Source organism: Dryas octopetala, chromosome 2 (genome assembly GCF_963921425.1).
Source record: "Dryas octopetala chromosome 2, drDryOcto1.1, whole genome shotgun sequence".
Lineage (NCBI taxonomy): Eukaryota > Viridiplantae > Streptophyta > Magnoliopsida > Rosales > Rosaceae > Dryas > Dryas octopetala.
In genome coordinates, this window is record NC_141367.1 from 29,104,930 (window position 1) to 29,116,374 (window position 11,445).

General features: G+C 37.8%; 2 protein-coding genes across 2 annotated transcripts; one reads left to right on the top strand and one right to left on the bottom strand.

Annotated features, from left to right (window-relative positions):
- The first annotated feature begins 491 nt into the window (after nucleotides 1–491).
- MGP3 (male gametophyte defective 3) lies at nucleotides 492–8,716 on the top strand. The gene is made up of 18 exons (XM_086232799.1): nucleotides 492–1,561; nucleotides 1,979–2,212; nucleotides 2,295–2,428; nucleotides 2,544–2,610; nucleotides 2,799–2,857; nucleotides 3,060–3,177; nucleotides 3,358–3,471; nucleotides 3,674–3,805; nucleotides 3,883–4,299; nucleotides 4,770–4,820; nucleotides 5,009–5,079; nucleotides 5,366–5,450; nucleotides 5,675–5,827; nucleotides 5,910–5,984; nucleotides 6,599–6,688; nucleotides 6,812–6,974; nucleotides 7,080–7,183; nucleotides 7,923–8,716. The coding sequence occupies exons 1-18, from the start codon at nucleotides 740–742 to the stop codon at nucleotides 8,031–8,033; spliced, it is 3,000 nt and encodes a 999-aa protein (XP_086088925.1). The 5' UTR covers nucleotides 492–739; the 3' UTR covers nucleotides 8,034–8,716.
- A 71-nt stretch (nucleotides 8,717–8,787) lies between these two features.
- Nucleotides 8,788–11,333, bottom strand: LOC147295328 (amino acid transporter AVT6A-like). The gene is made up of 5 exons (XM_086232801.1): nucleotides 10,788–11,333; nucleotides 10,370–10,522; nucleotides 9,881–10,084; nucleotides 9,320–9,785; nucleotides 8,788–9,113 (listed from the first exon to the last, which is right to left on the bottom strand). Exons 1-5 carry the CDS (start codon nucleotides 11,209–11,211, stop codon nucleotides 8,975–8,977), a joined length of 1,386 nt encoding a protein of 461 aa, XP_086088927.1. The 5' UTR covers nucleotides 11,212–11,333; the 3' UTR covers nucleotides 8,788–8,974.
- Nucleotides 11,334–11,445: the final 112 nt, after the last annotated feature.

Here is an 11,445-nt window from a genome sequence, read left to right on the forward strand (position 1 = left end):
AGAAAAAAAAAAATGGTAGGTCTGGAATCAAAATATGAACGGATATGTTAAATTTGATTTAGTGAATTGATATTCTTGCAATCTAATTATGTGAATTGATATTCTTGCAATCCAATTATGTGAATTGATATTCATTTATCACCCTCAATGTTAAGAGAGGTCCAAAGTTCTTATATCTCCTCTTCATATAAAAAATCATACTAAAAAATGTTGGAATTAATAAAATTCATATAATGGAATTGATGACTAAAACTTGTGGCAGAGAAATTTAACCTAAAGCCCACCATAATATATAAACCGACTGAACTACTTCCATATAATGGGGCTTATGACTCCAACTGGGTCAGCCCAATTAATAATGCCCCCACAAACTAGTTTTGAGTTGTACCGGGGTTTAAGCGAAACGGGTCGACTTGGAAAACCTTGGAAAGACCCGAAGGCTTTGCGAAAAACAGACAGAACATAGGTTTAAGCAGGGTTTAAAGGCGGCTACTGCCCACTCACCCTTCCTCGCCACCTCCTCGAGATCCCACTTTTCCAATTCATTTCTTCTAGTTTTATTTTTGAAAATCTATTTTTGTATTTTTCTCATTCTTTCTCTCCAACTTTGTGCTTCTGGGAAAATTGAAGAATTTGTTTGATGTCTCGTAGCATATTTTCCTTCCTCTGTATGTTTCAGCTACAAGTCTGATCTCGCTGCTCCACATAATCAATTAATTTACAAATTTTACTGGGAAATATGTGGAGAAACTTAGCCAAACAAGCTGCTTCAACAAGGACCAAGCTCTCCACCCAGTCTCTTTTTGGCTCCTCTTCTTCTTCTTCTTCTATAAAAGAATCGAATTTTCTCGAGAAAACCAGGCATTTCGAGACTCGGACCTGCATAAATGAGCGGTTTTTGGTAATGGGTTTTCGTCAAATTGGTGTTAGAGCTTCTCAGAAAGACGAATTGGACAGATGCAGTTTAGTGAAGCCAAGTTTCTCTTATGGCATTTCTGGGTTTTGTAGCTATTCCAAAGGGTATGCCAGTGTCGCCGAGGCCATTGTTTCGACAGATGGTGAGGAAGACTCGTCGGGGTCGGGGTCTGAAGAAATTCAGGAATTGTTGGAGAATTTGATCAGAGAAAACAAGGTGGAGGAGTCCCATTTCAAGCAGCCAAAGAAAGTGGTGACTGGTATGGCAGCAGGAAAGTATAGTATTCTTCGAAAAAGGCAAATAAAATTGGAGACCGAGGCTTGGGAAGAGGCGGCGAAAGAGTACCAAGAGCTTTTAGCGGATATGTGTGAGCAGAAGCTTGCACCCAATTTGCCATACATTAAGACATTGTTTCTTGGCTGGTTTGAGCCGTTGAGGGATGCGATTGTGGTGGACCAAGAGTCCTGCAAGCAAATTAACAATAGAGCGAGCCATGCTCAGTATTTTGGTCACTTACCCGCGGATAAGATGGCGGTTATTACAATGCATAAGTTGATGGGGCTATTGATGACAAATACTGGTGGAGTTGGCAGTGTCAGGGTAGTACAAGCTGCTTGTGCGATAGGTGAAGCCATTGAGCATGAGGTCTGTGAGCTTAGAATTTTCTTATTTGGTAATTCGTGTTTGCTTTTTATTTTTGGCGTATGTTGTTCAAATTCTATAAATTTCCTTCTGTGGGTATATATTGTTGTGGTGAATACTGGCTGTGGTAAACATATCAAAACCGAGAATAAGTTTTTGGTGTTGGTCCTAAGTTTACTGTAGTATGAACTTTTTGGCTAAAATTTGCATTGTATTTGGTGGTCCAACTATCAATTCGTTAGGTTTGGTAGAAACTCATTACTAAAATTCTTTGTATTCACACAAATGTAAGAAATTGAGTCCTTTGACCTCTCATCATGGCTCTAAGACTAATTGAATGCTTTTAACATGAGGTGGTCATGCTAATTTACTGCTGTTTTTGAACTTATAACAATTATATATAATAATCATGTCGATCAGGTTAGGATACACAGGTTTTTGGAGAAGACAAAGAAGAAGAAGAACACTACCAATAAGAATCCTGAAGCTGAATCTGATCCTGTGACCAGTGAACAAGAGAAACTGACCGAAGAACAACAGAAACTTAGAAAAAAGGTTGCTAAACTAATAAAAAAGCAGAAAATGCAGCAAGTAAGGGAAATTGTGAAGGAACAAGAAGACTTAAAGCCATGGGGTCAGGAAGCCCATGTTAAGGTTTTTGACGTCTATAGATTTAAATATGCAAACTATCTTGTTATTATTGTTGTTATATTATATCGGTGCTCGTACTTTCCAGGTTGGCTGTCGATTGATTCAGTTATTGATGGAATCAGCATATATACAACCTCCAGTTGACCAATTAGGAGATGGACCGCCTGATATACATCCTGCATTTGTACATACCCTTAAGAATATCACTAAAGATACACAGTAAGCAAGATTGGATCTTTGTTTCTCTCTCTCTCTCTCTCTCTCTCTCTCTCCCCCTCTCTCTCCCCGTCCCAAATATCAGTATTTTTATACTTTTGTGGGTTTCTTATAATAGGAAGTCCTGTAGGAGATATGGGGTTATTGAATGCAACCCATTAGTACGCAAAGGCTTGGAGAAAACTGTAAGTAGAACAGTTATAACTGGTTTGGCCCATTTTCATGTTTCCTGGTTGTTTTTGCAAGTAAATATTTTTTGTGTTCTTGTGATATACAAGGGAAATAATTGTTTTTCCTTTTAATTTTTATAAACGTATGATTGTATGAATCCTGAGGATTAACAACTGTAATGATTTCTGTTCTGTCCAAGCAGGCAAGGCACATGGTCATTCCTTATATGCCGATGTTGGTGCCTCCTCTTAACTGGACAGGGTATGCAGTGTTTATATTAGTTAAAAATCTTAGTTTTAGTAGTATAAATTTTTCTCAGATGATATAGCCAACCAGATCATATAAAAGAGATTAAACGCTTAATATATTGTTGTCATTAGATGTTCATTCGAAGCAACTAGCTAGATTAAACACTTTTGGGGTTTTTAGCCAACTCTTATTGCCTGTTGGTAAATTTTGACAGGTATGACAAAGGAGCATATTTATTCTTACCATCCTATGTTATGCGAACTCATGGAGCGAAACAACAACGCGAAGTTGTTAAAAGAACTCCTAGGAAGCAATTAGAACCTGTTTTTGAGGTTTGAAATCCCCAGGACCTGTTACTTTTAGTTTCTGCACTGTATTCGTTCCTGTCTCTAGTATTTGTACTTAATCTTTGTTTCCTCAGAAAACAGCCCTTAAACGTTTCCACTGTGCAAGGGTTTCTCACTTGTACTTTTTGGTTCTTCCTCTATTCTTTTGATTGTTCTCTGTATTAGGCCCTGGATACTCTTGGAAGTACCAAATGGAGGGTAAACAAAAGAGTACTTGGTGTAATAGACAGGATATGGGCTAGCGGAGGCCGTCTTGCTGACTTGGTTGACCGTGAAGATGTGGGTTACATTTCACTGGAATTTGTTTTTAATAATCATTGTAGCATACCTTTTATGTGCTTCTGGACAGAAGAAACTGATTTTGTTTGGCAGAAACTTTATTGCTTTGCTTTATTTTGGGAAATCATCTTTAATTCAACACCTTGATTCTGGTTTTTATCAATAATTGCTTTGCGTTCACTTTTCTTCCTGCTTTAAATAGGTTCCTTTCCCTGAAGAGCTAGACACAGAAGATGAGGCAGAAATCCGAAAATGGAAGTGGAAAATTAAAAATGTAAAGAAGGAGAATGGTGAGAGGCACTCGCAGCGGTGTGATATAGAACTTAAGCTTGCTGTAAGAATCATTTTGTTAAGTTAAATAATGCCGTGCTATTGGATACTCTGATATTAAGTTTCACTGAATGGGAGCAGGTATCTCGAAAGATGAGGGATGAGGAAGGCTTCTACTACCCACACAACCTTGATTTTCGAGGCCGTGCTTACCCCATGCATCCATATCTAAACCATCTTGGTTCTGATATGTGCCGAGGCATCCTGGAATTTGCAGAGGGACGGTGTCTTGGAAAGTCAGGCTTGCGCTGGTTGAAGATACATTTGGCAAATTTATATGCTGGTGGTGTGGACAAACTCTCCTATGATGATCGAGTAGCATTTACTGAGAATCATGTAGACGAAATTTTTGACTCCGCTGACACACCTCTTGAAGGAAGGCGCTGGTGGTTGGGTGCGGAGGATCCTTTCCAATGCTTGGCAGCATGTATTAATCTGTCTGAAGCATTGAGAAGCCCCTCTCCGGAGACTACCATTTCACATATGCCTGTCCACCAGGTACTTTATCTCTCAGCATAGTGTAGTGATAATCTGTGAAGAGTTATAACTTCATTCTTTTATTTTGAACCAAGAAAGTACCAAAATTCTGAGTTCTACTTGGTTATGGACTTACGGTTTCATCATCTGTGAAGATGAAGTCACTAGTTTCTTTTTCCTTAGTAAGAAAGTTAATCAAAAATTCAAAAGGTTCAATTTGTTTGAGATTGAATTGCCAGGTACTAAAATGAAGAGATTTTAGCATGGATGGAACTTAGTCCTTACATATTATAGATCATGAATTTATGATAGATACAAGGAGTGAAAAGTGATATTGAGATTTCCATATTGTCCTTTTTCCTTGTCAACTGTTTACTTTTATTGAAGTTAATTGCCTCTCCCGAGCTTTTTTACGTTTTGTAAAAACTCATTTGGTAAAGATGATTCTATTATCCAAAAATTGATCTTAGTTTTTATTTTTCTGTTGCAAGGATGGTTCATGCAATGGTTTACAACACTATGCTGCCCTTGGAAGGGACAAGGTAATGAACTTTTCTTATTCTCCACTTCATTTCTTTTTCTTTCCCCTGAAAATGGCACAATAACTTTTTAAGTATTTCTTGGTCATCAAAACAAAAATTCAGAAGTTCTCTCAGAAGTGTTTATACTTTATACCTTATGTGCTTGTGAACTTTTCCATTTCTTGATCAAATTGCTCATCCTGTTTTAGCTGGGAGCAGCTGCTGTAAATCTTGTTGCTGGAGAGAAACCTGCAGATGTTTACTCAGGGATTGCTGCCAGGTAACTGTTTCTGTCTGTCTCTCTCTCTCATTCTCTCTCTGATGGTGAATTGGAGAGGAAGATTATATTGTTGGCCTGGTATTTTGCAATGATATTGATTGGTGCATTTTTTTGTTAATATTGGTTCACTTAAAGATGTAGAAAACTTAGAGGAGTCAGCAGCCAGATACATTTCCCTGAGAAGCGGAAAAAAAAAACTTAAAATTTGTTGATTTCCTAGGAATATACCATTGATAAGTGACATCATTCTTACTAATTTGTCTAATAAAATATTTTTTCTGTGCAGGGTACTGGATATTATGCGCAAAGATGCAGAGAAAGATCCTGCCACTAATCCAAATGCATTGCATGCTAGGCTTTTAATTGATCAGGTTAATATTGTTAGTTGTGCTTACCAAATTGCATTGGGTTGAAATTTTTCATCGGATAATGAAACTCAAATAGTGTTGCCCAAAATGTTAAAATTTATAGAATTCTCCTAATTGTAAACAAATAATTTGGCTTGCATTGTCATGAAAAAGAATTTTCTTCTGCTCTGCTTCTGTGTAACTGCTTTTATATTATGTTTCTAATACTTTGTGATTGGGAAATTCAGGTGGATCGTAAATTGGTCAAGCAGACTGTTATGACGTCTGTATATGGTGTTACTTATGTTGGTGCACGTGATCAAATTAAGAGGAGATTAAAGGAGCGTGATACCATATCTGATGACTCAGCGCTGTTTTCTGCAGCTTGCTATGCTGCAAGGGTAAGTGAATAAAACTAGAGTGAGCGTATGTGTTGATGTGTCTGTAATGTTGTCTGTACTGATTATTTTACTGTGTGAGAAGACCACCTTGACTGCCTTAGGAGAGATGTTTGAAGCTGCAAGAAGTATTATGAGTTGGCTTGGTGACTGTGCGAAGGTTTGTCTCATCTACTTTGTGATCTGTCTGTACTTCATAAAATTATGTGAATGATCTAACTGTTAATGCTTATAAAAGCTAAGCACATGCACAGGGGATGGATGTGGATTTTATATTTGATTAATGATATAGGGTTGGCTGGTTCAGGGTAGATTATTGGCAGGAGATTAATTATAGAGTTCCATAACCTGTGTCAACTTTTATTTTTATTTTCTTCTTTTTTCTTCCCGGTATAAATGCTACAGGTATTGGCTTGTATTCCTTCTGGTCATGGGCAAAACAATCCAACTTTGTTCTGTTCTGCAGTTACGTTTTTAGTTCTCTCATTTCTGTATGCTGATGAGATATACACACATGGTTTGAAAATTATAATGTGTATTGTGGATGCTGAATTGATGTTGGTATAACATGTCTATTCATTTTTATATAAAAAAACTTAAAAAGTATAAGTTACTTGCTTTCTAGCACCTTTGCCTCCGAGTGTAATGTTTGAAATTTCATACTCGGTGTTTCTTTTATAGATTTCTGCTTGAATCTATCACTTCCTTATCAGTGCGTACTAATTTTGTATTGTTCTTATACAAGTCCTGACCGCTATATTGAAACATAAATAGGTGATAGCTTCAGAGAATCATCCAGTTCGGTGGACCACTCCCCTTGGACTTCCTGTTGTACAACCGTACCGGCAATTAGGAAGGCATCTTGTAATATATTAACTACTTCTGAGGACTTCAAATTGGCCAAATATTTTACTTAATTATAAAGACTTTGAAAAAATAACTTTAAGGTCAGTATGTCATTAAGATGCCACTTTGAATTGACTGCAGATTAAGACTTCCCTTCAGGTGTTGACATTACAAAGAGAAACTGACAAGGTCATGGTTAAACGGCAGAGGACAGCCTTTCCCCCAAATTTTGTTCACTCCCTTGACAGTTCCCACATGATGATGACTGCTGTTGCCTGCAAGAATGCAGGCTTAAACTTTGCAGGTTTCTACTGGATTCTTATTTTCTATTTTCATTCTCTCATTTGTACAGGTACACGTATACTAGCACTTGTTTGGAGTTTTACCCATTTACTGCTAATGATTACAGGAGTCCATGATTCATATTGGACGCATGCATGTGATGTTGATGAAATGAATAGGATACTCAGAGAAAAGTTTGTTGAACTCTACGAGGCACCGATACTGGAGAATGTGAGTGTCTTTACTTTATTACAACATTTTTTTTTAATTAAGATCAGCTACAGCCCTGTTTGGTAAGTTGGTGGTTTTGTGTGTGTGGCTATCCTTGCTTTTGTTAAGTTAGGAGTACCGATAGGCTGTCCACTTAACTTGTTATATTGTGATTCATCAGTTCCCTAGAATTTTCTCGCTTTAAAATTAGTGACGACAAGAAAATGTAATTAGTAATTTTAGATTGGAAATAATCCTTGACATAGTAGTAATAATAATAACAGCAATAAAGGATTTCCAAGCACATTCCTTTACTTGTTTCAATGGATGCGATTTCCTTGCCAAAGTGTACATGATATGTAGGGTGGATATTGTCCCCACAACTCTTTATATGTAAAAAATATATATATATATATATATATGTATTTCTTTTGGTTTTGCCACAGCTGTGCTGAGCAATATTTATTACAATTTGAACCTTCTAAATAAAGAATGTGCAGATGCGGGAAGAAACAGGTTTTTTTATTTATTTTTTATTTTTACATAATAATTCAAATGCTTGGTCCTAATTTTCCAAATATATATAGCCTTCCAAATTGCATTTCGTAATGTTTGGTCCTAATTTTTTGTATCTACATTGATGTAGTAGCCCTAATTTTAAATGATGGTTGGCGTTCTCTGACTTACTAAATTGAAATATGCCCTTCCCATCCTATGATGTTGCCTATTAAATTTGTGATTATTGCTTTCATGGTTACAGTTGTTGGAGGGCTTTCAAAAGTCTTTCCCCACCATGAATTTTCCTCCCTTACCGGATCGTGGAGACTTCGATCTCAGAGATGTTCTTGAATCTCCCTATTTCTTCAACTAGTCTGGAGCCTTGGCAGTACCCTTTTTGCTTGTTCTCATTCCCTGTATCATTTGATCACAAGGTGATGCAATTTAATTTGTATCCTCTCATTGGACATGAGATTAAGACAAATTTACCGTGCCCTGTTAAGGAGAGAATTCAGAAGAATAAAAGCTTGATGTTTGGCTGCTGCTATCCAATTCCAGTTCATATTCTTGTACATATATGTCGATACCAACTATCTTTAACAATTAGCCGGAGGTATCCACACAGGGCTTGACTGTCTTCTGCATCCGCTATTTTGAAAGGATTGGGGAAATCAGATGGTCAACATGCAACATTTGTTGAAAGAACAGCTCCATGGGAAATCAAAGCAAAGCATCAACGTTGTCGAAACACTTGGTGAGTTGATTCAGATGGGCAAAAGATGGTGTACAAATGTTACGTAGTTTTTAAAACTCCCAAGACGATGAGTACAAAAGATTTGGGTGGGTTTATGGTTATTATTGGCTTTTGCTTAAAAGGCCAACATAATTGTTGGCAAGTTCTGCTTGTAGTATATTATGTTTCGTTATGATTCATTTCATAGGAAGTGTACAATAAGCTTTTGTACTGATTATTGTTCATCTGATTCTTGCTCAATTTGGAAGCAAATTTGTGAGCTGATGCTAAAGTAAAAATTGAAATAAAATATTGATTTTTTTGTTTGAGATCTTTGCAAATTCTCTAATTTTTCAATGTGCAAGATCTTATAGGCAATTACGGCATTGCATTAGAATTTTTAATGTGTAAATACATATCGTAACGGTGGCTGGTATGTTCACAGACTGCATATTACTCCCCAGAAAACTAGAGTGTTATTCTGGATTTCAAATGACCATGCGATATGTTTATAGGCTGCTCATCTATCAGAAGAATCTTCTATTTGGTCCTTTATGCCAATGAATGAAACAAAAGTAAAATCATGCACGAGGGGGCACATCCTTTTTTAACAGGGCAGTGGCGTCACTGTATATTGCCATCAAATTTGAGAACACAGCAAGACCAATCATGAAAACGGATAAGATCTTGTCCTTTGTTGTTGCTATGCCATGTCTATCCCTGAATCACAGAATTTGAAATCAAATGACTGAATGAGTAGTGGGATTACTATGTCCGAAGTAGCTTTGAGCAAATTGAAATTGATGTCAGCTTGTGTAAACTCTACTTTTGAAATGTATATGCATCTAAAGCAACTCAAGCGCAACTCAGCTTCCAACATCATTGTCAAACTGAAAATAAAACCAATTGTATGTCACAAAACTCACCTTAGAGCAATGGCAGCTGGAAAGATAAATCCAATGCAGACTGTAGCAGTCGCTCCAGAAAACTGGAAAACATCCCAGATGCTGGGTATAAAGTTTGCGCCCAAGAAGACAAGAGAAATGAGTCCAATTGTGGTCGAGGAAAACCTACAATTATCTGAAACCAAAGGCCTGGATGAAGGAAAGAGAAGGTCATCCAAGTTGAGTCGCAGTGGATAGAAGACAACAGGGAAAACAAGCATGAGATGCAGGGCATAGCTGATGCGAACAATATCATTGAGCAAATAGCTGTAAGGGATGCCAAGGTTGGTGTCAAAGTTGGCTAGCACATCATCATGAGTTGAGTCCCCAAATAGGAGGAACCCAAAAAAGCTGGTCATTATGTAGACAGCAGAGCACAAAGCCAATGATGTCTGCACAACAGGTTGAATCAAGGAAGAGTCCCCAAGCTCATTGTCAATTGTATGCACTGCAGGAAAGGAAAGTTCTTGTTAAGGTTTATGCTTTTTCACTTGAACAGGAAGAGTCCCCAAGCTGCATATCATGTTGGATCAGCTAGCATACCATTGTAGTGGCAGATGAAGGCTGTCACAAGAACAGGAACAACTGTGAAGAGATTCCACACCGATGCCATATCAGACACATTAGGAAGGAATCTGGGCATAGCAATACCTCCATAAAAGAGTTTAGTAACTGTGATTCCTGCAGTAATAACGAGAAAAACGGCTGCCAGCGCAACTGCTAAAGCAGACGTGTATCTCAGCGAATCTGCAAGCATAAAAAAGCACCAGTTATATTTAACTAACAAGACTAGAACTAGTTGTCTTAATCCAGAAACCCATGAAATGCTTGATTTAGAGAAAATTTTGTACGATATTATTTGAATTTGCACTGATATCCCGCATAATTCTTGCACAATTGCTGATTCAGGAACAAGAGATTACATCAAAGTTCCAACATATGAGTAACTATGATGTGGAGTATCCCATCACAAGGATTAGTCCTTTTTTTGGGTTAATCTGACGAAAGAGACCGAGTATATATACGTTGTACCTATCCTCTTCAAGAATGCCAATGGAGTAAATACAAAAATGGTTGTAACAAGCAGCACAAAGGTACGCTCATTCCACCAGTGTTCACCAAACCACCCTTCCAATACGCCAGCATGGTGAACTTTAGTTGAAGAAGTTCCAGACAGCACATCACCTAAGTCACATGGAAATTCGAACAAGAAAAATGACAATTAATGCTCTATTACTTGCAGTCAAATTGCAATAAATAAATACATGGCTCAGCATCTTTTTATTTAAATTAGCACACAAATTTGGATTATAATAATCATCATAACTGGTTGAAATTAACGTGCAATATCATACAATTTGGATGCTTTACCAATTAAGTCAGAGCTTCCCCAATTAAAATTCGCAGTAAAGGGTAGCCTAAAATTTGGGACACAAGATTAAATGTTTACCAATGATGATCATGTAGACAATGAGCGTCCCAACATTGTTAACCAAAATACATAGCTGAAACACAACCCTCCCAACTTTCCCAAAAGCATCCCCCATAACTCCACCAAAAGACACCGCCTTTCCCACCCTACTGAACCTCAACAACATCTCCACGGAGGCCTCTGTCAAAACCGCAACGAAGACGATCATTCCAATCCCAACACCAAGACCCAACACCTTCATGGTGGCAGGCAACGCCATAATCCCAGCACCAATAATGGTCGTGGACAGATTGAACACTGCCCCAGTGAACGAGGCCCCATTGAATTCTTGTACTGCCTGCTCATCGTTCGCACTGTGACTCGGCAGTAATGGAGATTTATCGCTAAAGGGTCTCTCGCATTTTGTCGAACTCTTGGTTTTCTTGTCTTCTTCAATGGTCATCTTCTTGTTCTTGTTTTCTTACTGGTTCGTGGATGAGAGTGTTCTGTGTTTTTTCTCACTCGCTTTCACTTTCTTGTGGAATTGTGGAAATTAGTCGCTGCTATCTTTGGAAAGGACACGTAAGTAGACAATGGTAGTTGAGCTGTTGCTATGGTCTTATCCATTAGCATGGTGGCAAATGGCAATGTGATTGGGCTGGCAAGGACAAATGTGTTTGGGCTCGTCGTAATAACT

Excerpts from the sequence above, each read along its gene's own strand:
- LOC147295328 (XM_086232801.1), bottom strand. The coding sequence starts at position 11,211 with ATGACCATTGAAGAAGACAAGAAAACCAAGAGTTCGACAAAATGCGAG. Across the intron at positions 9,786-9,880 it reads CTTCATCTGCCACTACAATG|TGCATACAATTGACAATGAG; the intron begins GTATGCTAGCTG and ends CCTTTCCTGCAG. Across the intron at positions 9,114-9,319 it reads CCAGCTGCCATTGCTCTAAG|GGATAGACATGGCATAGCAA; the intron begins GTGAGTTTTGTG and ends TCTGTGATTCAG.
- MGP3 (XM_086232799.1), top strand. The coding sequence starts at position 740 with ATGTGGAGAAACTTAGCCAAACAAGCTGCTTCAACAAGGACCAAGCTC. Across the intron at positions 5,828-5,909 it reads CAGCTTGCTATGCTGCAAGG|ACCACCTTGACTGCCTTAGG; the intron begins GTAAGTGAATAA and ends CTGTGTGAGAAG. Across the intron at positions 7,184-7,922 it reads AGGCACCGATACTGGAGAAT|TTGTTGGAGGGCTTTCAAAA; the intron begins GTGAGTGTCTTT and ends TCATGGTTACAG.